At 38.1% G+C, this 26302-nt stretch overlaps 1 protein-coding gene across 1 annotated transcript in view; it reads right to left on the reverse strand.

The window, feature by feature from the left end:
* Nucleotides 1-14983: 14983 nt before the first annotated feature.
* The window catches only part of LOC122675632 (solute carrier family 15 member 2), a 37726-nt gene continuing 26407 nt past the window's right edge, over nt 14984-26302 (reverse strand). The window contains exons 17-22 of the mRNA XM_043874602.1: nt 26236-26282; nt 24514-24624; nt 23745-23841; nt 17109-17255; nt 16192-16296; nt 14984-15860 (exon numbers count right to left, since the gene is read on the reverse strand). Coding sequence (XP_043730537.1) covers nt 15684-15860; nt 16192-16296; nt 17109-17255; nt 23745-23841; nt 24514-24624; nt 26236-26282 — 684 coding nt within the window. The 3' untranslated portion in view covers nt 14984-15683. The remainder of the gene's footprint in view (nt 15861-16191; nt 16297-17108; nt 17256-23744; nt 23842-24513; nt 24625-26235; nt 26283-26302) is intronic.

The following is a 26302-nucleotide window of genomic DNA, read 5'->3' on the forward strand; positions in this document are numbered from 1 at the left end:
ATATTTTGTCCTACCTCCTTTTGAAGACAATGGGCTGCTTTTCTGGGCGCCTGATGACCTCAGCTATCGATCAGAAGTTGTTTTGTGAAGTTTGCTCTGCGTCCAGTTATTCTTTTGATGAATTTGTAGGAGAGAAAGTGGTCTCCCCGTCCTACTCCTCCGCCATCTTGGCCCCTCCCCCTACATACCACATTCCAAGCACTAGGCTAACCTCTGGGAATATAGCAGTGAACCAAAGAGGTAAGAAGGCAGCCACCAGGAATGGTATGAGTTTTGCCCTTGTGAAGCTTACCTTCTAATGTGAGTTTTCTCTAAACATATATTTAAATGAACTATATTGTTTTAGCCCAGGAAGAAACAAATAGATTAATGAACTAAATAAAATTCAAAATACATTGAAGTGATGTTTCAGGTTGCTTCTCTTGTATCCAGTCATGATAAATTACCTAGGGAATTTATGACAGCTAGGGCTTCCCTGGTACCTAAGATGGTAAAGCATCTGCCTACAATGTGGGAGACTCGGGTTCAATCCCTGGGTTGGGAAGATCTCCTGGAGAAGGAAATGGCAACCCACTCCAGTATTCATGCCCAGAAAATCCCATGGACTGAGGAGCCTGGGGGGCTACAGTCTATGGGGTCGCAAAGAGTCGGACATGACTGAGCGACTTCAGCTCTTCAGCTCTATGTGCACACCCTAGTAAAGTAATGCTCAAAATTCTCCAAGCCAGGCTTCAGCAATATGTGAACCATGAACTTCCAGATGTTCAAGCTGGTTTTAGAAAAGGCAAGGAACCAGAGATCAAATTGCCAACATCTGCTGGATCATCAAAAAAGCAGGAGAGTTCCAGAGAAACATCTATTTCTGCTTTATTGACCACACCAAAGTCTTTGTGTGGATCACAATAAACTGTGGAAAATTCTGAAGGAGATGGGAATACCAGACCACCTAACCTGCCTCTTGAGAAACCTGTATGCAGGTCAGGAAGCAACAGTTAGAACTGGACATGGAACAACAGACTGGTTCCAAATAGGAAAAGGAGTACGTCAAGGCTGTATATTGTTACCCTGCTTATTTAACTTATATGCAGAGTACATCATAAGAAACGCTGGGCTGGAAGAAGCACAAGCTGGAATCAAGATTGCCGGGAGAAATATCAATAACCTCAGATATGCAGATGACACCACCCTTATGGCAGAGAGTGAAGAGGAACTAAAAAGCCTCTTGATGAAAGTGAAAGAGGAGAGTGAAAAAGTTGGCTTAAAGCTTAACATTCAGAAAACGAAGATCATGGCATCTGGTCCCATCACCTCATGGGAAATAGATGGGGAGACAGTGGAAACAGTGTCAGACTTTAATTCTTTGGGCTCCATAATCACTGCAGATGGTGATTGCAGCCATGAAATCAAAAGACGCTTACTCCTTGGAAGGAAAGTTATGACCAACCTAGATAGCATATTAAAAAGCAGAGACATTACTTTGCCAACGAAGGTCCATCTGGTCAAGGCTATGGTTTTTCCAGTGGTCATGTATGGATGTGAGATTTGGGCTGTGAAGAAAGCTGAGGGCTGAAAAATTGGTGCTTTTGAACTGTGGTGTTGGAGAAGACTCTTGAGAGTCCCTTGGACTGCAAGGAGATCCAACCAGTCCATCCTAAAGGAGATCAGTCCTGGGTGTTCATTGGAAGGACTGATGCTGAAGCTGAAACTCCAGTATTTTGGCCACCTCATGCGAAGAGTTGACTCATTGGAAAAGACCCTGATTCTGTGACGGATTGGGGGCAGTAGAGGAAGGGGACAACAGAGGATGAGATGGTTGAATGGCATCACCGACTCGATGGACATGGGTTTGAGTAAACTCCAGGAGTTGGTGATGGACAGGGAGGCCTGGCGTGCTGCAATTCGTGGGGTTGCAAAGAGTCGGACATGACTGAGCAACTGAACTGAACTGAACTGAATGTGCATTTGTCCTTTTTTCACCAATCTGTAACCATATCTCACTCTATAGCTTCCTATCATATACCATTCAGAAAAATAACTTACATATGTATTGAAGATAAGTTGTAAGTAAATGAAGATACAAGTAAAATAAAATCATAAAAAATATAAAAATTTAGGAGATTATATTTTAGCTCTTAGGGTAGGGAAGACCTTTCTAAGTATGACATCAAAGGCAGAAGTCATAGAGGGAAAGATTATTATGCTTGACTACATAAAAGTCACGAAAGTATGGTAAAACTATACAGAAGATATTATGGCCTAAACTGAAGACTTGTTGAAATGTATGTATATGTACACACATCCATGTTGTTCAGTCGCCAAGTCATGTCCAACTCTTTGCAACCCCATGGACTGCAGCATGTCAGGCCTCCCTATTCCTCATCATCTCCCAGAGTTTGTCCAAGTTCATGTCCATTGAATCAGTGATGCCATCTAATCATCTCATCCTCTGTCTCCCTCTTCTCCTTCTGCCTTCAATCTTTCCCACCGTCAAGGTCTTTTCCACTGAGTCGGCTGTTTGCATCAGGTGGCCAGAGTGTTGGAGTTTCAACTTCAGTTTCAGCATCAGTCCTTCCAGTGAGTATTCAGGGTGGATTTCCTTTAGTATTGACTGGTTTGATCTTATTTTTGTCTAAGGGACTCTCAAGAGTCATGTGTATATATATGTGTACACACACACACACACACATATTTTATATGTAAGAATAGAAAAACACGTATGCCAGAATTTTGTAGTGACTTAAAGGTAAATTTTCTTCACCAGTCTCAGAGGCCATGAATTTATGGGTGACATTATCTAATGGGCTTTTAAAAGAAAGTAATAAGTATAGGAGTGGAGCACTATCCTTTGAGGTTGGAGCAATGAAGATTACATGCCCTTTCTTTCAGTGAAACTGGCTAAGGTAGTTTTTTGGACTAAAGGGATTCTTTTGATCTAATGTGACACATTTCTTTTTTGATTATAGTTATATTTGTTTGTTCATGTCTATTTAAGCACCTGTCTAATGATATGCTAGAATAATAGGAAGAAAATACTTTCATCATTATGAAAAGTAACTGTAGCAATCAACTTTTTGCTGTTGTCATTACTTTTATACCACAGTATATTCAGAACATGGATAAAATTAATGGCCTTTATAAAAAATTACATAGCTAGTAAAAGAATTATGAATGTAATCCATTTCTTATTTCCTATTGTGACACACACTCTTATCTAGAATAATTTTTCACCCTACTTTCCAGAAGTAAAGAAGCAGAGAAATTGTCATTTATTTATCAGATAAGTACTAATTGAACATTTACTGTGCTTCAGCACTATTTTAGACACTGAGTGTGTGGTGGAGAGCTAAATAACATGGTCTCTCCCCTCATGCAGTCATAGAGTAGAAGCTGCAAATTTTTCTTTATAAACATATTCCAACTAATAAATGAAAAGGGTATGATAGAATGATGCTGTTTTGGAACCTTTAGTAGATTATCCATCACTGTAAACATATCAAAAGGAGAGACAGCTAGATATTAAGTACCTTATCATAATGGCTCATCATAACCTCACATATTACATGTATATGCCAAAAATTCAAGCAAGAATCATTTTGACCCTGGATCACCAACTACCAATTTGTAGAAACTCAGAAGAACTTTAAACTCCACCCCATGAATGAAGTTAGCAAAGCTAGACTATGGAAAGTTCATAGGACAATTGACATAGTTTCATCAACCAATAAATTGTGAAGGGGAGAAAAGGTAAAGTAGAAACCCATAGATGAAAAGAAATTTAAAAGGTAACCAATTATAACTTGTGGCTTTTATTTGGATCTTAATTCAAATAAAGTTTTAAAAGTTAAAAAAAATTGGAAATGGGAGCACTGACTGGATGTTTGATAAAATCAGGGAATCATGATTATTTAGTTAGATAATGGCTATATTTTATTTTTTAAAAATCTATATATAATATTTTGGAAATATACTTTGAAATATTAAAATCTTAAAAAATCAAAAGCTATTCTGGTCTTTAATAACTGTAGAGTAAAATGATGCACTTTTCTTGGGATAGTGTCATGGACACAGAGTTCTTAGTGTTCATTTTAAGATCTGATACATCAAGACAGGAACTAGTCAGGTGTTCATACTTCTTTTCATTATCTCAAACATATTTCACAATTCTTGACACACATAAAGATTTACATTTCAGATGAGACATTAAGACAGTTTGACAGCACAAGAGTAATTTCTTACCTTGACTAGCAGGTAAATACTGCTGAGAAATTGTAGGTAAGGTAGAGCTTAGTCAGGTTTTGTATTCATGAAAACCTCATCTGAACCTCAGTTAGTTAGTAAATACAACTGTTCTTTAGACTGTCAGGTCCTAAATATACTATACTCTCTAGATTCCTTTATCAGAATAAAAAGTGAATTACAACATAGTGTCTGAATAAAGAAAGTACTTTTAGGACATTTTATTGATCTTGTTTAGTTTCCTTTTAAACTAAAAGTGGTGCCCTTCCTAAGGAGAGGCTCAAATTTTGGTTTATATATTTCAACACTTAGAGATGAGATATGTTATTCTATCTGTATTTAAGTAAGTATTATTTTATCAAAGTTTATAATCTTCTCTACAATCATCATTCTCATAATTAGTGAGCTTCTCCATTCCTGAGTTCTTTGTTTTTATTCATCATTTCTTATCTGGATTTCATCATCACACAGCTTTTGCAAGAGGTTCTCTCTCAAACAGGCAGTCTTAAGTTTATGAAAGCTATCAGTGGTCTTAAAATTTCAACCATATTTTGGTATAATTTTTTCTTTAGAATATGTTAGCAACTGCTGCATTGTCTTCTGGTATTGAGTGTTGCTGTGGAAAAGCATGACAATTTGGGATTTTTTTTTTCTTGTTCTTATTAAGATCACTGGTTCTTAATGTATGGTCCCTGGACCAGCAGCATTAACATCACATGGGAATATGTTAAAATACAAATTTTCAGGCCCTGTTTTATAGTAACTGAATTGGGAACTTGGTGTATAAAACCAAGTAATCTGTTATAACACATCATCCAAGTTCAGGAACTAGTTATTTCCTTTTTTTGCCTGAATACTTGAAAATTTCTTACCTTGAAGTTCAATAGGCTAATCCCAGATATCTTAGAATTGAAAGGTATCAAAATTTCCTGGATTCATCTTTCAGTGTGTACTCTGGCTGGTCACAAATATCTAGTAAACAAATTAATTACTTGGCTTTTATGACTGGATGGTCATATATCTCAAGATAGTTTTAATTTATGCCTGTTATACCAATATGTTTATTACTAGTGTCCACTTTTACTCTCAAGACTGTCCTAGTTTGAATGATAGATGATCATTTGTGATCAGTGAGACCAATAGTTTGCAAAATACCTGTGACTGATAAAGATGCTGTATGAATTCTGTGAAAGCCCTGATAGGAGATTCAGAGTAGAGGCTCATAGGGGTTTTGAGCAAAATCGTGCCTATTTTGAACGGTAATTATCCTCATTTTGAGAGAGAACTCTTGACTTGCTAGAGGGCTGTGGTAGAGACTGAATCCTCATTTGACTGTAGAACACCAGCTGCCCCACATGAATTGTGTCTGATCTACCAAGCCATAGAGTCAGGCATGCCCAATAACACTCCTGAATCATGTGGTATATTTGAGACTGGGCTTGAGCAAGTGTAAATTGGATGAGCAGGTAGCTCTCACTCCTGGTGTGCTACTCCCATTGCATTGCCATCCTGCCCTCACTCTATGCTTAAGCCACGTGGAGTGTTCTCCAAGGCCAGTTAATTGAAGAATAAAAAAATCTGAGCCTGATTTATACACAGGTTTGCATGAAAGCTGGAGATGACTTCTGCAATGCAGCAGGCCCACCAAAGAGCAGCCCTTCAGTAAAAGAATAGGAAATTCCATCCAATGGACAGAATTTTAAGTAGGACATCTCATTGCTCGTTTTGCCTGCAGGAAAGCTGGCCTATGGAGCAGCTCTTATACTAAAGCATGGACAGGGACAAATGACTTGGCAGGATAGTCAGGGACATGAACAAGATACTGATGACTAGTAACAGTTTGATCTGGAGAAGGAGATATGTGAAGGGATTTCTCAGAATGAACTCAGATTGTGAGATAGGTCCTATGTAAATGCTCACCAAAGAGCCTTTACTTCAGAGAAACTTGTTTACCCAGATAAACAAAGATGACTCTCCTTATTTCAGATCTAGGGAACCTGTGATCAGTTATTCAGCACCAAGAATTCCTATGGGTCAAACTGTTATGATTACACATACCAGCCCTTCTGCCTATTAAAATAACCAGGGCAATTTTTTTTTTCTGGTAATTTGATGCTCTGTATCATCTATGCCACTACATGCTGTCATCATCCTTATTTAAATCATAGAATCTATTTCAATATCATTATTTTCCACCTTCATCTCTGATCTACAGAAGACAGCCACTGTGGTAAGTTTCAAATACGTTGGCATTACCTTCATTAATGTATTTCTCAATGTTCTTATGAATACCAGGTCCTTGGGGTAGGGATAACTGAGAGGGTAATACATAACAAATCCACTCTGGCATTCTCATCTCCTTAAATCTTTCTATTCCTTCCTCTATTGTGGATTCCTGGCATCTCAGCTCAGCCTAGGTGAGAAGTAAATGTAATTTTCAATCTACAAAATGATAAAATAATTAGAACTCTACCAACTGCTTTTGATAGTACATTGAATGCAGAATCTCTGGTAAGTTCACCTATATAATAATTTTTTGGCTTCCCTGATAGCTCAGTTGGTAAAGAATCTGCCTGCAATGGAGGAGACCCCAGTTCAATTCCTGGGTTGGGAAGATCTCCTGGAGAGGGGTTACTACCCACTCCAGTATATATTTTTAGCCTAATTGAAATTCTTTCCCTCTATTTCTAGTGTAATGCCCTCATAATTGAGTTCCATGTATATTCCACCAGGGTTTTGCTGATAAGCAATAATGCAATTTGATAACTCTTCTGACATGCAAGGCTCTTGCTCCCAAAATTGACTGGGTAGTTGGCACCACAAGCATTTTAGGATCTGCCTCTCACTGAAGATGTGGAGGCAATAAAGGAGAGTTGGGCAGGGAATGAACTGGCCTCATTTTCCTGGTAATCACCTCAAGTGGGGTCATTTCAGGATCTTCAAGCGAGGCTGGCACCATCAGTCAACGGTAAAGGGACTAGACTTCTGGCAGCAGAGTTCATTGGTATCTGCAGTTAACAGATCCCAGAGTCATCTGAATTCTCCTAGAATGACCATTCCAATTCCTGTGTTCCTGCTATCCTGTTCCCTTTTCATTCTCACTTGCCCCTGGATGTCTATCCTCTTTTCTGTTCTTGTCTCTGTTGCTCTTTTTGTTTCACTTCTAAGCTGTGTGTCCTCATGTTTGAACTTTTCTCTCTATATTTGCTCATCTGTCCTCTCAGCTGACCACATTCTTTTACAGGATTCTAATCTTGCCCCTGTGTAATTTTTGCTCACACAAAATTTGCCATACTGCCACCACCACTGACCCCCTAAAGCCTACACATCATTCAGTCTGAGTGTCCTACACCATCTGACTCCCTGAACCTTTGTCTCCATTCTAAATTCTTGAAAGGTTTTGATGAGCCCTTCTTGGGCAATGTTCACCCTTGGTCCAAACTCCAAGGATAGTAGAGTCACTTATTACCAGGGCTTTCCCTCTTCTGGGTTGTTGTTGGTCAGGTTCTCTAAGAGAGAGGTTTGGGCAGGGAGAATTTTGTGGAGAATATAAAGGAAATAAAAGATATGATCCTAGTCTTTAGGGAACTTAATATCAAAGACTCAGAGCCTGCTGGGCCTCATTAATAGAATTCTGACTCCTTTTGAGTTTCTGTAATTGAATACTGCAGAAAATATAGATGAAGTTAGCCCATTGCAGGTTTACACCAGTAAGGTTCTGACTTACTGAAGACCTGAACTTTCTTACAGATTAAAACTTAACATAGTGGATTGTAGTATTTATGGAGTACTTTGTGTATTCTTAATGCTTTGCACACATTTTGTTTTAGTCTCTTCACTGAGAAACTCTATTGACAGTTATTATGACCATTTACTTTAGTCTCTGACATATTAAGAAACCTTGCAAAATACCCACAGTAGTAAATAGAGATTCAAAGTAGAGTTTACTAATCCGGAGTCCATGTTTTTTGTAGTAATAATACAAAGCTGTCTCCCTAACCAGAGCAATAAGAAATTTACCTTTAGTTAGAACTAAGTCCATCTCGAGTCCTGGCACCTCTAAGGGCACTAGAGCAATGCAGAAACCTGACATGTTAAAGGCAAATGTTCTGGCTTTCTTTGGTATGGCATAACCTAGGAAGGAGTACTCATGCCGCCACTTAGGTTACATGTTGCAGCACAATCTACGTACCACCATACAGGACTCCTAATTTCTCAGGGACTGCACAAGACCTTATAAACCCTTCCTAGATGCCAAGCATTAATCTCATTGTTACTAAGACCTCTAGTATAGACTGTTGAAGAAAGGAAAGGTCAACAAAAGGACAATCACATTGTATTTGAGTTTTTAGAAAGTAAACTCACAGGAATCCCTAGGTTTTCTTTTGTTTCCTATATATCTCAGCCAGGATCCTGGAGAACTTACAAACTGGAACCACCAATGGTGCAGCCAAAAAAGACCTCCATAATGAGTGTTCACACAGCCAAGGAACTAGAAAAAGAACAAGATAGCAGAATAGAAAAAGTTTTTTGCAATACCAACCCTACTGCAGCCAAACACCTGCATTATGGTGTCTATGGGACTGAGTAGGGAGTTAAACTTTGATCTCTGAACCAATGCTGGAATCTGATTCTCCCACTAGCGTGGTGTTCGCAAGGTCGGTGGTAGCAAGCAGTATTCTAATTCCACTACCGCTAGGGTAGTGTCAGCATGACCAAGCAAGGAGCTGAGAGCTTCCACCCCTTATAAGCTAGGAAGCAAAAGGAAGTGGTTGAAGCTGATACAAGTCAGCACTTTTTTTCCTTTTTGCCCTTGTGTTGGAAAGCCCAGAGGTTTGCTGAACTGCTTCCTCTACCAGGCCGCAAATAGATGGAATGAAGTGGGCATATTGGCTGTCCACTTTCTCCATTCTTACCACCTTTCCATCCCTAGTTTAAGTAGAGCTCATCAGAGAACAGAAGTTCAACACCCACCCAGTAGCAAGAGGTGAAAAGGGTGGTGTTAGTGGCACTCTAGTCCCCACTCTGCTGCCATGGGGCCCAGAAGGGGGCTGAACTTTAAACCTAGCAGCAATGAGATAGTACTCATTGGTATCATAGGAGCCAGGGTTGTCATAGGACCATTGGGGAGCCGAAAATCCACCCCCTACCTGACCTGAGCAGTACACCTAAAAAAGGTGAATTCTTGTCAAAAAAGAAAAAGGTTAAGTAGCATGCAGAGTCTAACAACAAAAATGTACAAGATATAATTGAAAATAACTCACCAATCTAAGAACCAGGAAAATCACAGCTTTCATGAGAAAAGACAATTAGCAGATGCCAACAATGAGGATCACAATAAACTGTGGAAAATTCTGAAAGAGATGGGAATACCAGACCACCTGACCTGCCTCTTGAGAAAACTGTATGCAGGTCAGGAAACAACAGTTAGAACTGGACATGGAACAACAGACTGGCTCCAGATAGGAAAAGGAGTACATCAAGGCTGTATATTGTCACTCTGCTTATTTTACTTATATGCAGAGTATATCATGAGAGATACTGGGCTGGAGGAAGCACAAGCTGGAATCAAGATTGCCAGGAGAAATATCAATGACCTCAGATATGCAGATGACACCACCCTTATGGCAGAGAGTGAAGAGGAACCAAAAAGCCTCTTGATGAAAGTGAAAGAGGAGAGTGAAAAAGTTGGCTTAAAGCTCAACATTCAGAAAACTAAGATCATGGCATCCAGTCCCATCACTTCATGGCAAATAGATGGGGAAACAATGGAAACAGTGGCTGACTTTATTTTTCTGGGCTCCAAAATCACTGCAGATGGTGACTGCAGCCATGAAATTAAAAGATGCTTACTCCTTGGAAGGAAAGTTATGACCAACCTAGATAGCATATTAAAAAACAGAGACATTACTTTGCCAACAAAAGTCTAGTCAAAGCTATGGTTTTTCCAGTAGTCATGTATGGATGTGAGAGTTGGACTATAAAGAAAGCTGAGTGCCAAAGAATTGATGCTTTTTGAACTGTGGTGTTGGAGAAGACTCTTGAGAGTCCCTTGGACTGCAAGGAGATCCAACCAGTTCATGCTAAAGGAGATCAGTCCTGGGTGTTCATTGGAATGACTGATGTTGAAGCTGAAACTCTAATACTTTGGCCACGTGATGCAGAGAGCTGACTCATTTTAAAAGACCCTGATGCTGGGAAAGATTGGGGGCAGGAGAAGGGGATGACAGAGGATGAGATGGTTGGATGGCATCACCGACACAATGGACATGGGTTTGGGTGGACTACGGGAGTTTGTGATGGACAGGGAGGCCTGGCATGCTGTGGTTCATGGGGTCGCAAAGAGTCAGACACGACTGATTGTCTGAACTGAACTGAACAATGAGATGATTCAGATGTTGGAATTCTCTGACAATGACTGTAAAACAGCAGTTGTAAAAATATTTTAACTAGCAATTACACACATTCTTGAAACAAAAAGTAGAAACCGTCAGCAAAGAAATAAAGCTATAAAAATGAAATTATGAAACTGAAAATTACAGTAAATGACACAAAACTCACTAGATGTGCTCAACAGTAGACTAGAGATGACAGAGTAAAGAATCAGCAAACTGAAAAACAGATTAATCTTAGCTATCCTGTCAACAACAGCAAATGAACAGAGACTCAGGGGCATGTGGGACAAGAAAAAAAAAGATCTAACATTTATGTCATGAGAGCCCCAGAAGCAGAGGAGAGAGAGAGTGGGGCTGAAAAATTATTGAAAGAAATAGTCAAAGGATGAAAAAATTTCAAGTTCAATGAAAGACACTAATCTACAGATTCAAAAAGATTAGGGAATCACAAAAAGGATAAACTAAAAGAAAAAATTCAAGCCACGACACATCATTAACCAAACTTCAAAAAACCAGAAAAAAGAAAAAGAAAAAAAACAAATCTTGAAAGCAGTTGCAGAGAAAATGACACATTGTCTATAATGGAAAAATGGTTCAAATGACAGCAGATCTTTTGACATGTTAAGTTGGTTATGCGAAGTGATTCTACCCAGGCTGTGCAGCTGAAACCTCATGACCGCAGCGTCTACTCCCTGGATAGCAGGTTTTTTTTTAACCTGAAACCAAAAATAAAGTAGTACAACATTTTCGAAGTGCTGAAAAACAAAGAAACTGTATATCTTACATCTATATATAGGGAAAATATACTTCAGGAATGAAGAGCAAATAAAGGCATTCTTAAATGAAGAAAAACTAAGAAAATTTGTCACCAGCAGACTCACCAGTAGTGAATGACTCAGAAGTTCTGTAAACAGAGAGGAAATGATGACCAAAGGAAGCTTTAAGATATAGTTGAGTTTGAGGATGACTGAGTTACCCCAGCTAAAATAAAATGGAGATATTTGTCACTTTAAAAAGGTGTCAAAGAATTGGTGTTAATGTTTATGTCTATGGATGTGGAAGACTCCCAACATACATACTTCTATAGCCTTATCTCCCACTACTTCCATGCACACACTCTGCTCCACACAAATTAGGCTACTCATCATTTTCCAAATGTTGTGTTTTCCTGCCTCTTCACCTCTGCTTGTGTTGGAACCTTGTTACCTGGAATGCTCTCTTATCCCTCATTTCCATGTCCAAATTCTAGTCACCTTCAAAGTGAAGCCTAAAACAATATCTATTCCATGAATCCTTCCTCAATTCCTGTGGCCAGAAGTAAACTCTCCTTATGAATTTTTGTAACATTTTGTAATTTCCTTGGCATAGGTGACATTTTGTCTTCAGTAAACAGGACTGAAATACTGCACATGAAAAGTAAATTGCTAAACAAATGAAATTTATTACACTAGTTTTTATTTACATGATAGCTATTTATGTATATGCCTTCTCTTCCTTCTGCAGGCTCCTTAAGAGTAAGGACTCTATTCCCATTTAGTTCTCCCATAGCTTTTGATATTATGTCTCTCAGGTTTAAAAAAAAAAAAAAAAAAAAAAGGCCCATTACATTGAATTAAGCCATGGAAGCAAAAGGATTCAGGAAAACTTACATAGAAATTATCAGAACCCAAGTTTCCATGTGCTTCCTTTAGGTAAAAAAATTCTTTTTTCATTTTAGTTTTATCTAATTGTAATGAAGAATGTATAATTAAATCACACTCTCCTGGTTTTCCTTTTACTTAATAAATCACCCATTCTCATAATCTTCTGGATCCTCCTCTTCTAGATCTCTAATGTTGTGAAACTCCAGGGGTACTCCTTGAAGCCCTTCTGTATAACATTTATTATAACATTCTCTATGACATTTAGGCTATCTCCTCCCATGGCATGTATTTAAATACCATTTATATGCTAATGACTTTCAAGTTTACATACCCAGCCCCAGTTGGATACCCTATTGGGATCTGAAGTTCAACATGCACAAAACTCGTAGTTACTTAATACCCCAAATGAGTTTTTACCCTAGTCTTCCCTAGTCTCAGAAAATTGCACCATCATTCATCCTCATTACTTGAGCCTTCAAATCTGTCAGAATTTCTTTCTCTCTTTCAAATCATGTATGTAGACCATACTCAATTCATGTCTGTCCTTCCTTAATGATAAATTCCAAGTCAAACCACTTCTCTCCACCTCCACTGCTACCACCTTGTCCAAATGACAATCATGTTTTACTTAGACTCTTTGTTTCCACTATTTCCTACTTACAGACAATTCTGTGCTTAGCAACCAGTGAACTGAGAGAATCAGATTATGTCACTCCCGTGTTCTGAACCTCCAATGGTTTCATATGGGACTTAGAATAGCATCATAATGTCTTACCATGGCCACAAAGCTTCAGTTCATACTTGACTGACTTACTCCAGTCCTGTCGTACTGTCCATATTGCTCTTCCTCAATACTCATGACTTTCTCAAGCCCCATGTAGTCTCTAAGACAGCCAGTCAAGATAAGTGAGGTAAGCTTGCACACAGGTATAGCAGATTATTCATCTTTTTTTCCCTAACACCTAGATGAATAGAATAAGTCAAACTCAAAAATGAATTTTAAAAAACTCTAAATTTTAAAGGTTTAACCAACATGTGTTTAAAGCATAAACCTATATTGTAATATAGTTGCCTAAAACATCTAATGTTACCTAAGGCTGCATAAAACAGAAGTGTATTGTTGGGAGAAAGGCAGGTTCTAGTTCTTCTGGTCCAACCTCTTCTGGAATGTTGTACATATTTGGCTTCAGATAACACATATTAAGAGGGATTCTTATCTACCATTGAATTTCAAGCAAAGAATATTTTTCAGAATTGGATAAACAGTTGTGAAACTGTGAAACTAGGCTCTGTGAAGAGCCATGAAATAAACTAAAAATCTTCAGTTTGATGAATACTTAATGACTGTGGAGATGACATGAAAATTCTCCCCAAATAGCAAAAAGTCTGCTGCATAAAAGAGGGGTTTATGCTTATTCTTGTTAGCCATAAAGGAAAGAACCAATGGTAATGGGTTTCAAAGAAAGAAGCTTTTACTTCAGCATAAGGAAGAATTGCCTGCCAGTTTTTCCCAAGTCCATGTTCTGCAGAACACTATACCATGTGAGGCTAAATGAGGTGTTTTATGTCTTTACTGAAGCATTTCTTAGAATCTTTAATATAGTCTTTAATAAGTCTTAAGAAGAGGATATCATATGCTTCATTTCCAAAATTTATTTAACCATAGAAACTTTTATTCACAGAGCACTGTTAATATCTTTTGAGACAGTAGTTCATAGAATAGGTGGAGTTAAAGCTACTTCAAAAATGAACAGATTATCTTCTGAAGAAGCACAGTCAAGTTCATATTAAGGTACCTGTCGAAAATGGATAGTGTTGCTTTCACTTCGGTATTTCTGAAAACTTGGTAACTGAAACTAGAGTATTAAAGCATGGGAAACTGGAGCAACTTGCTTTGTTTTGTTTACAATGTGACTGACTCAAAACAATTCTAGATGAGAATAATGGAGCAAAACTAATGGAAATGTTTGAACTTGTCCCCCAGCAATACACAGTAGAATCATGATATTCCCATGTCTGTCCACTGAGTCATTCATTGTGTGTAAGGTAATATTTCTCAACTTTTTTCACCAACACAGCAACAAGCAAACAAAACCCTGTCATGTTCTACCACTCTAACCCCCAGATTTTGTTAGAATTCTGATATGCGACCATGCCCTTCATTGCCATTCTAGAAGCTCAAACGTAGAGTGTTAAGATAACTTTTTTAAAAAAAAATAAACAAGTCATTTAAAATTTGTCAAAACAGTAAAAGTTATCAAAACTGATCCACTGCTTTGAGGCCAAAGGAAGTACTAATAAAATGGAAGTGAAAGTGAAAGTCACTCAGTTGTGTCTGACTCTTTGCAACCCCGTGGACTATACAGTTCATGGAATTCTCCAGGCTAGAATACTGGAGTGGGTAGTCTTACCTTCTCAAGGGGATCTTCCAGGGATTGAACCCAGGTCTCCCACATTGCAGGTGGATTCTTTACCAGCTGAGCCAAATATTGTTGTTATTAAATACTTGTTGCAATAAGCAAGACAATGTGATAATAAGAAAAACCTCGCCTAACAACATTGAAAAGACAGAGTTGGAAAGTTATAATTAGTGTCTTCTATACAGTTGTCCACAGAACGGTATGATGTAGGGCTGAAACAACGTAGTCCCTAAGAAGAGTGTACACAACAACACTGGCTTATCAGGACTTCCACAGTTTATACTTGTTCTGTTTTCCAGAACCATGTTTATTCTCTTTAATTTGGTTTCCAAGGATGTATCAGTACTGAGAAAGGGCATTTGGGTTAGTAGGTAAAAGACTAATTATCAGAAAGATATATCATCTCCTGTGTGTTAGTAAAATTTAATTTTTCTCCTACTATCTATACTGAAAAATTTACTAAGGTCTTATCAGACCTAGGTAGCTGACAAAGCAGGTCCTGGACCAGATCACACTAGACATACCAATTCTTGAAGTCCTTGTAAACAGTACAATTACACTGCTAATGAAGAACATTAAAATACCATTTCTCTGTTAATTCTGCAATTTTGCCCCTGAATCAGCACTTTAGAGAGTGGGACAATCAGTTCTAAATAGCAGGTAAAAGAATTCCTACATAACTTTGATAACCACAGAGACCAATCTCAATTATACATTTGTGTTTTTGGAGACAGCAGGTCAGCTTCAGCAACGCTACACACTGTTTACTGAGTTCACTGACAGATGGGAAGACATAGAGTTTCAGAGGCCTTCCTGTAATGCACTGAAAAACCTAGTCCTGCCTCTATCATGGGAGAAAAGTAGAGGCAATCAACTCGGATATGATGCTATTTCTCTCTTCCAACCAAGCTGGAGTGAAAAATGCTTGAAGATGGTGATGGCCAAGACCAGAGTCAGGAACTGGGGTCTGGGCAGAGTGTAGGGAACCATTAGAGCCTTGTCTTCTTGGTTTCCAGGTTGATCATATTTCCTTGGATTTGGGGGGTCTGCTTATCTGTTGACCCCTGAACATCCCCTGGCTTTAAAGGAACATAGTAGTATCCCATGATGGAGAAGATCAGGCAGACCACCAGCAAGAGGCAGGAAAACAAAATGAATTCGGCCCACTGTAGGAAGAAATACATATAAGAGAAAAATATGAAGAACCTGATACTAAACTGATCTTTCTAAGATGAAGACCGAGGAGCAGACTGACCCAGTGTCAGCAGTGTAGGAAGAGCTTTGGTAGGAGAAGACAGGGCTCACTGTCCTCAACTCACATGGACCTATGTGGTCATTATTGCAACTTACATGTCTCTTTTCCTGGCAAAATCTGTGTCTAATTCATCTCAGGTCAGAGGGCTAAGTGGGAGACAGAGGGGTCGGGGAAGGGCAGCAGAGGAAGATGGAGGGAAATCCTTGGGTAGACACGTGCTCCTGTTTCTCCTAGGTACATACCTGAGCCAGGCCACTGAACTGTGCCACAATAAGCACAATGATATTCCCAAATGCAACTGTCAACAACCAGGCCGCCTGGAGTACAGACTTCATGCTAGAGGGAGCCTAGAGAAGACACAAATCTGTGAGTAAAGAAACTCTCTATACCACCCTCCTATACCATGCATCTACCCAGAAAACTTCTCCCACCCCAACTTCCAGATTTGAACTTCCCCCACAAGTTCAGCTATCACATCAGTTCAGGGAATGGTAATAATGTTCATAGTAACAACAAGATGAAGCTCTTAACTGAAACTTTTAAATCATTGTGTCATATAATCTTCATTAAAACCCTAAGGGATAATTTCTATTACTATTCTTATTTTACACAAAAATAGCATTAGACAGATGATAATTCACTTGCTGAAGGTTACACAATAGATTTTCAGCCAAAATTTGAACATAGGCAGTTTGATTCCATAGTCCTTATTCTTAATGTTTCAGTATCCTTTTCTGGATCCCAAACAGCATAGGGATCCAGCCTGCATTGTTCCTGGGAGTCAAGTTGATACTCTGTTCAGGGTCATAAGAAATCTAAAGCCAAAAACTATAGAGGTCTTGGCCATGGTCACATACCTAATTAAGGCAGTCAAAGTGTTGGTTGCTCAGTTGTGTCCAACTCTTTGTGACCCCAGTGACTGTATCCTGCCAGGCTCCTCTGTCCATGGAATTCTCCAGGCAAGAATACTGGAGTGAGTAGCCAATCCCTTCTCCAGGGGATCTTCCCAACCCAGGGATTGAACCTGGGCCTGCTGCATTATAGGCAGATTCTTTACCATCTGAGCCACCAGGGAAGCCCCAAGTGAGGCAGTGTCAGGATTAAAACTCCATCCTCTGAGCAGTAGTTCCATCTCCACTTTCCACTTGCAAAAACCTACCTGAGAATAAGAAAATTCAAGTCCTGTGACAGAGAACATGACCTCCCCAGCTGTAACAAGAGCATATTGTGGTAGCTGCCATGCGATGGACATTTTGTTGGCTGGGATGTATTCCATCTTCCAGGCCTGAGGACCCTGATTGGTTCTCTTAGTGAGGGAAACAAGAAATGGGCTTGTTAGGAATCTCGAGTAAATATTCCTGGCCTATAGCATTTATGATCTTACATCCATCTCCTGACTATTGTCATTCTTGTTGTACCATGAAGAGATTGAGCAATTTCTACACAATTTCAGGTTTTTGAAATTCCTTTTGGTAACACTCCACTCACTTGCCTGGCTTCAGTCAATCAGATACCATTATAACAGAGTCCTTAAATGGCAGACTATTTTAATATTGTAGTTTGAAGTCCCAACATTTTGACCTACTGCATATTTTGATCCTGGTCAATATTTTAAATGTAAAATGGCATCTGATATATGAACAATTATCAGAAAAGCATGTACTTTAAAAAGTTAAGTACAATTAAAATATTTCTAACATTTTCCATTTAAATATCTTACTAAAATTACTTTATCAGAATAAATTATTTTCTTGGTAACCTTTACATTAAAGATTTTCCCGATCAATTTTTAAATACCAATATCAAATACCACCTGCTATTTTTTCTTTTATTTTCTGGCCATTATTTTTAAACTCAAATGTATACATAAAGATTTTGTCAAAAAGATGCTATAATTCTATAAAATTTTGGTCAAAAAGAATCTTCAGGGTCAATTTTTTGTTATCAATGTTACCAAATATACATGATTCTACAGTCTTTTTTCCCCAAAACTACTTTTACTGTATGCAGGTTCTCAGCTGTATTTGGTTTTACTGTACAATAAATGGAATGAAATTTCTGAAATTAAATATTTTTATAGGGATAAAACCAAGTTTTAGGTAGCAGGTGTTATTAAATAGTAGACGTAATACATGGATATATCATGAGATTAAAAATAGAGATAAAATATGAAGTTCAAAAGCCCTGAAATAAAAAGTTCTTGATGTTGAAATGCCTTTGATTTTCTTATTTGGAAATAGAGTTGTTGCAGATATAATTAGTCAAATTATAATTAAATCATTGGGGTGGGCCCTAATCTAATATGACTGATGTCTTCATAAGAGTCAGAGTCACTGCATTCAAAATGTAGTAAGGGAAGTGTTGCTTTCATTGATATTGTGAATAATACTGGGCATATATTTGGGTTTTCTTAGCCTCAGAGAAGACCATGACCTTAGCTTGTAAATAAAAGTCACATTCTTAAATACTCACAGACAGTATAATAATTAAGTAAACAAAGTAGACTGAATGGGAGTGATACAGACTATGGTAAACTGTCTAAAGCATACAGCCACTATAGCACCAGCCAAGTGACATGGTAATACTTGTTACAAATTTTTCTGATTGAATAACAAAGAAATGTTAAGAAATCAGTTTCTTTGGTGAAATTGCTTGCATTTTAAATATTGTCAATTAATAATTATTATCATTTTTGTCAAGACTGCAACCAGACAAAACAGAACTACATGAGGAACTGGGCCCTCAGAACCTCTAATTTATGATCTCTACTTTATTTTTATTTTATTTTTTTTTTTTGATCTCTACTTTAGATGCTTATTAGATCCTCACATTCAGAAACAATATATACAGCCTCTAACTTGAGCAGTATACTATAGACAGAACAGAGAAAAACTGAAATAACACCAGGAATGCAAGTGTTATGAATTGAGTTGTGGCCCCCTAAAACTCATATGTTGAATTCAAACCCCCATTACCCACCTGAGAATGTGACCTTATTTGGAAATAGAGTTAGTTGTTGTAGATATAATTAGTCAAATTATAATGAGGTCACTCGGGTGGGCCCTAATCCAATATGACCGGTGTCTTCATAAGAGAAATTTGGACATAGACAAACATACAGGGAGAATTCCATGAGAAGATGAAAGTGAAGACTGGGGTGATTCTTCTATATACCAAGCAACACCAAACATTGCCAGAAAACCACTAAAAGCTAAAGGAAGCTAAATGAAATGGATTCTTTTTCACAGCTCTCAGAAGGAAACTACTCTACCAACACCTTGGTCTTGGACTTCTAGCCTTCATGACTGTAAGACAATAAATTTCTGTTCTTTAAGCCATTCAGCCTGTGGTACTTTGTTACCATGGCCCTAGAAAACTAATACAGGTAGGTTGCTTTAACAGCAGAAAATCAATTAATGCACCATATCAATAGAAAATCACATGATTTTCAGTAGACACAGATCCTCCCACTTTCCTAGTAAAAAACATACAAACAAAAACCACAACAGACTAGGAATGGAAGGGAACTTAACCTGATACCCAGTCAATGACACCTATAAAAACCCCACAGCTAACATACTCAGTGATAAAAGACTGAATGCTTTCCCCCAAGTGGATGTCTACTCTCACCTCTTCTATTCAATATTTTCTTGGTGGTTCAAGCAAGAGCACTTCACTAAAAAAGAAAGAAGTAAAAGTCATCTACTGAAAGAAGTAAAGCTTCTTTATGCAGATAACATAATCTTGTATGTATAAAGTCCTAAGGGATCCACTAAAAATCTATTAAAACTAACAAATGAGTTCAGTAAGGTTGCAGGACATAAGATCAGTGTCAGTTGTATTTCTACATATTTCCAATGAGCAATTTAAAAATGAAATTAGGGAAATGATTCCATAAGTAACAGCAAAATAAAGAACAAAATACTTAGGAATAAATATAACAAAACAAATGTAAAACCTATATTCTAAAAAGTACAAAAGCATTGTTGAAAATATTTACATCTTGAAGAAGACCTAAGATAAATGGAAAGACACTTCACGTTCACTGGCCAGGAGACAATATTGTTAAGGTAGCAAAACTCCTCATAATCACCTCATAAATTCAATGCAATCTTTATAAAAAAAATCTCAGCTGGCTGCTGATCCCAAGCTGATCCTAAGATTATATGAAAATTCAGGGAACCCATAATAGCCAAACCAGTCTTGAAAGGGAAGAATGAGCAAAACTGAAAGACTCCTACTTCCTGATTTTTAAATTGACTACAAAGTAACAGTAATTAAGAGATTGTGGTGTAGGCACAAGAGTAAATATATAGGTAAATGAAATAGAATTGACTCCAGAAATAACCCTCACATTTTTGGTCAGTTGACTTTTGACAAAAATATCAAGACCATTTAGTGGGAAAAGAAGAATCTTCAACAGATTGTGCTGAACAACTGGATGTTCACATACAAAAGAATAAAGTTAACCTCCAAGCTCATACTATATACAAAAATTAACTCAAGATAGATTAAAGTCCTAAATGGCGATTTAGTTGCTAAGTCATGTCTGACTCTTTGCAATCCCATGTACTATAACCCACCAGGCTTCTCTGTCCATGGGGATTCTTCAGGCAAGAATACTGGAGTGGGTTGCCATTTCCTTCTCCAGGGGATCTTCCCAACCCAGGGATCGAACCCAGGTCTCCTGCATTGCAGGCAGATTCTTTACCAACTGAGCTACATATAGAAGTCCTAAATGTAAGAGGTCCGTCTAGTCAAGCTGTGGTTTTTCCAGTAGTCATGTATGGATGTGAGAGTTGTATTATAAAGGAAGCTGAGCACTGAAGAACTGATGCTTTTGAACTGTGGTGTTGGAGAAGATTCTTGAGAGTCCCCTGGACTGCAAGGAGATCCAACCAGTCCATCCTAAAGGAGATCAGTCCTGGGTGTTCATTGGAAGGACTGATGTTGAAGCTGAAACTCCAATACTTTGGCCACCTGATGGGAAGAGCTGACTCATTTGAAAAGACCCTGATGCTGGGAAAGATTGAGGGCAGGAGGAGAAGGGGATGACAAAGGATGAGATGGCTGGATGGCATCACCAACTCAATGGACTTGAGTTTGGGTAAACTCCAGGAGTTGGTGATGGACAGAGAGGCCTGGTGTGCTGCGGTTCATGGGGTTGCAGGTTGCAAAGAGTCGGACATGACTGAGCTACTGAACTGAACTGAACTGAAATGTAAGAGGTAAAAACAATAAAACTTAGAGGTAAATATAGGCATAAATCCTCATGAGCTTAGATATGGCAATGGTTTCTTAGATGTAATACTTAAAGTATATGCAACCAAAGAAAAAGTTGATAAATTGAACATCATATAGATTAAAAGTGTTTGTACTTCAGTGGACACCATCAAGAAAGTTAAAGAGACAATTTTATGAATGGGAGAAAATATTTGCAAATTATATATCTAATAATGGACTTATATTTAAAATACATAAAGAATACTTGTATGCTAAGTTGCTTCAGTCTTGTCTAACTCTTTGTGAACCCTATGGAATGTAGACTGCCAGGCTCCTCTGTCCATGATCCTCCAGGCAAGAATACTGGAGTGGGTTGCCATACCCTCCTCCAGGGGATCTTCCCCAACCAGGGATCGAACCTATGTCTCTTATGTCTCCTGCATTGACAGGCAGGTTCTTTACCACTAGCATCACCTGGAAAGCCCTTACAAGTCAATAATTAAAAGACAACTCAATTAGAAATTGCATAAAGAATCTGAATAGACATTTCTCCAAACCTGATTACAAATGGCCAATAAGTACATTAAAAGGTACTCAACATCATTAGTCATCAGGAAAATACAAATCAAAACCACAATGAGATACCATTTCACACCTACTGGAATGGCTATAATTAATAAGACAGAAAAATAAGTGCTGCAAAGATGTGAGAATATTGCCACTTTCTACTCATGGGAATGATAAATGTGCATTCACTTTGCAAAAGGGCTTCCCTGGTGGCTCAGATGGTAAAGAATCTGCCTGCAATGCAGGTAACCTGGGTCTGATCCCTGGGTTGGGAAGATTCCCCAGGAGGAGGACATAGCAACCCCCTCCAGTATTCTTGCGTGGAGAATCCCCATGTACAGAGGAGCCTGGCAGGCTACAATCCAAAGGGTCACAAAGAGTCGGACATGACTGAGCGACTAAGCACATGGCAGTTACTCAAATGGTTAAACACAGAATTACCATGTGACTCAACAATTCCACTCCTGGTTATATACCCAAGAGAAGTGAAAATATATGCCCACACAAACACTTGTACATGAATATTCATAGCAACATTATTTATATCAGTCAAAAGGTGAAAACACCAAATGTCCATATACTGATGAATACATAAACAGTATGTGTTATATCCATGCAATGGGATATAATTGGGCAATAAAAAGAAGTGAAGTACTGTTATATGCCCTGAAAAGACTCTGATGCTGGGGAAGATTGAGGGCAGAAGGAGAAGGGAATGACAAAGGATGAGATGGTTGGATGGCATCACCAACTCAATGGACATGAGTTTGGGTAGGCTCTGGGAGTTGGTGATGGACAGGGAGGCCTGGTGTGCTGCAGTTCATGGGGTCGCAAAGAGTTGGACATGACTGAGCGACTGAACTGAACTGAACTGAACTGTTATATACTGCAATATGAATGAACCTTAAAAATAAGCTAAATGAAAGAATCCAGACACAAAAGACCACATAGTATATCACTCCATTTATACTAAATGTCCACAACAGGCCAGTGTATAAGGAAAGTAAACAAGTAGTTGTCTAGGGGTAAGCGATTTGGGAGGAAATGGTGAGTGACTGCTGATGAGTATGGGGCTTCTTTTTGGAATGAGGAAAATGTTCTAAAATTACACAACTCTGAATTTTTAAGCACTACTGAATACATATTATTGAAAATATATCCTACATGTGTTTTGAACATACAATGCGTATTGAATATGTTAATACATTTTAAACCATTATATACTTGAAGTGGGTGAATTGTATGGTATATGAATTATATCTCAATAAGGCTGTAATAAAAAATGGCATACCAAAAATGTCATGCTAATTAAATTAATTACAATAAATAAAATGTTGCAGATTATTATCACCCTTCTAGAAATGTTCCATCTTTTTCTTATTCACTATGTACTTTTTATATTTAATACAATGCCAAAAGTAATGGAATAAAATTAGAATCAAAATTGACATCAGAGGTCTAATACCCTGATGGCTGAACAACTGCTTTTGATGGGCCACAGTTAATTGATCCCCCAAACTTTGTGTAAAGATTGACATTTGCTACAAGTCTTGGTATTTCAGACTGTGATATACTAGCAGATCAATTTCCAAGGAGCTAGGAGAACCACATGTGAAGTCAGTCAAGAAGACCAAAATAATTTTTGTTTTCTTGGTGCCATAATGAGACTGGAGCAGACCATGTCACCTCACAGCAATGACTCAAGATAAATTATGTCTACCATTCCCCAAGATCCTATGCCTGCTGCCAATGTTATCTATTTTAAGTCCTCTCTGGAGACCTTAGTAGCTTTTCTAAAGTCACTATAGAAGCTATCACCTTACACTAGAGATAAGTATGTGATACCATCTTGCCACAGAGTCTTCTTTGGATCCAGGATATATATATAGACACATATAGATATAGATACATATAGATATATATTATATATAAGTTTAGATATGATATAGTTATATAGATACAGATATATGGAAGGAAAGAGTGAGGATGGCCATGGGATACTTACATTAGTAATAACAAACAGATAAATTGCACCAAAGTCTAGTAGGCCCAAATTCAGCGAAAAATCTTCATTCTTTGTTCTACAATGCACTGCAGGATATCTGCAACAGGACAAATTTAGGTTAGAATAAACATGACAATTTAGAAAAGCACTTCCATCTCTGGTGGAAAGAGTGATTTCATCTCTCTACTGATAGTGAATCAAGCAGCAAAGCAACCATTTCTCTTTGAGGAGTCTTAGAGTAAATTATTGTCTTGCAAGGCTTTTTCCACCTCTGATCTGAGATTTCATTGCCTGTTGGGTATTTTTTTTTTAACCTTAAACCTGAATGCAGAAGGTACAAATTGCTTTCTGTTGTGAACTTCAGATTCTAAGTCTTCTCATCTAAATCTTATGAATTTTTCTTTTCTGAATCTTATGAACTAGTGGAACAGCCTAAAACTGAATCTGAAAGGATAAGCTCAAAGTAACAAGGTGTTAATAGGAGTTACAAAAGGGCAGGAATGGGAGCCAATAATAAACCGGCAAACCTCCAAGAGACAGCCTTCACAACAAGCATGGTCTCAATATGTCTGTGCAGAACAACATGAGACTGAGGAAAGGAGTGAAAGGTTGCAAAAGAGGAGTCTGTGTATATTTACAATTAGCTGAGGTATATTAGGTATATAATTAGGTATAACTTCTATACCTAATCTGCCCACTTATACACAAAGAAAGTATTTAAAAGTCAGTTGTTGATGAAAGTAAAACGTCCACAGGGTAGTGCTCTTACTCTCCTCTTTGCACAGTTCTGTAAGCAGACACACCATAGTCTTCATCAACAATGAGGGATGCATCTGTACCCAGGGAGACATTGACCTCTTCATGCAAAGTGTTAACAAACCTAAGGGTAGAGACATTGTTAGAGATTAGACAAACTCTCCCACCTGATAAATGGTCAGGGGCCTTTTCTGTTTTGTTTATTGCTATATGCCTAGTGCCTAGAACAGAGGCTAGCACGTAAAAGGTACATGATATATATTGTTAACTGAATGAATAAATGAACTCACACATAAGTAATTAGTAGTCTTAGCTGTCCCTATCTTTTTCTTTTCTCAGGTATTAGCTTTTTGTCTGCCACATCATCACCTGATCTCAACTGGGATGACACTATCATGATCACCCATGGCAGTTTGAGCCTCCTCAGTAACCCAGCTTAGGTGCACCCAATTTCTTTCTGTTTTTTAATGATGGAATTCATCAACTGAAGCTCCAAAAAGGAAAATAATTATGTATATATAAATACAGATTAGTATTTATATAAAACTTATGCTTTATCTTATAAATGAAGTCTGATTTGCTTTATACAAAACTCAGACTCCCAACCCACAGTAGGTTAAGCTACCATTGTTTTGGGTCTTCAGACAAACTTGAACTCTTCCAGAACCATCTTTTTAATTTTTTGAACCTGAGCCCCTAAATCGTTCCGTTTCAATTTTTCATAGCATTTGTGTTAGTCCCTGGCTCATGGGATTAGAAGGGCAGTTCCCTCTAAAACCGTTGATGTTGATTCCTGGACTTTAGATCATCCTGCACTAACCTAGAAATTGCTCCCTTTCATCCTTTACTGGAGGTTTCCATTGCTCTCTGACCCAGGGAAGACATATTTTGATCTGTTTACTTTTTCTGAAAATCATGCAAAGGCAGATTATTATGACTGTTCCAGCCTTCAGTGAAATTCAAATTTTTCATTAAAAGTTCTCCTCTAAAATGCTATTCTCTATAGCAACCATCTAATCTTCATGGCCATAGGCACATGCATCTGTCTATTTCCTGCCCCTGTGAGCAAGTGACCTCTTCAGGGCTTCATCTTTGTAACTGTGCCAGAGTGTCTAACAAGACCTTCAACCTTTGCTAGATTCAAAACCAAGTATGTTACCTTTACTAAACCATGATGCCTCTATAGGTTCATTTTAAATTTTACCTTGAAAACATAGTAACTATAAAAGATATTCAACTTCCAGTAATGAAGGGAGAAATATTTACTTCTAAATTTCTCTCTGAGGATCACTTAGTGAAGTGCTTAATTTTTTTTTCTTAAGAGCAAGATAAGTGCATAAAATTCAGTAGAAGTAATCCATGTGACAGAGCACAGAGGGGTGTTCATAGATACAGGGTCATTTTTGATTATCATTGAGAAAGCAAGCCAAAAGACTTGGTTTTGAATCTGTGCCTCTCAATTCCCTGGGGAAATGCCTTGACACCAATCCTCCTGACATTCTAGGAAAACGCATCCTAATACAAGACAATCAGAATGTGAAGTTCTGTAGACAGACACATTGTGATCTTTCAATTGGAAGTGGAAATTCTGGTTTTTTGTCTTCAAGTGGAATCTGGAATAGTGTGGCATATTCCGCAGAATGAAGAATATGGGGTCTCTTCTGAAGCCCCACAGCCCAGAAGAGACCCCAGATTCAAGAGAACAGAGAGGCCTGGGTCTCCTTGACATCCAAACCTCATGGCTATCATCCCATTGGTTGTTTTGTTTTCTTCATCCTTCACCTACAATAGAGGGAAGTAAA

Source organism: Cervus elaphus, chromosome 19, assembly GCF_910594005.1.
Source record: "Cervus elaphus chromosome 19, mCerEla1.1, whole genome shotgun sequence".
NCBI lineage: Eukaryota > Metazoa > Chordata > Mammalia > Artiodactyla > Cervidae > Cervus > Cervus elaphus.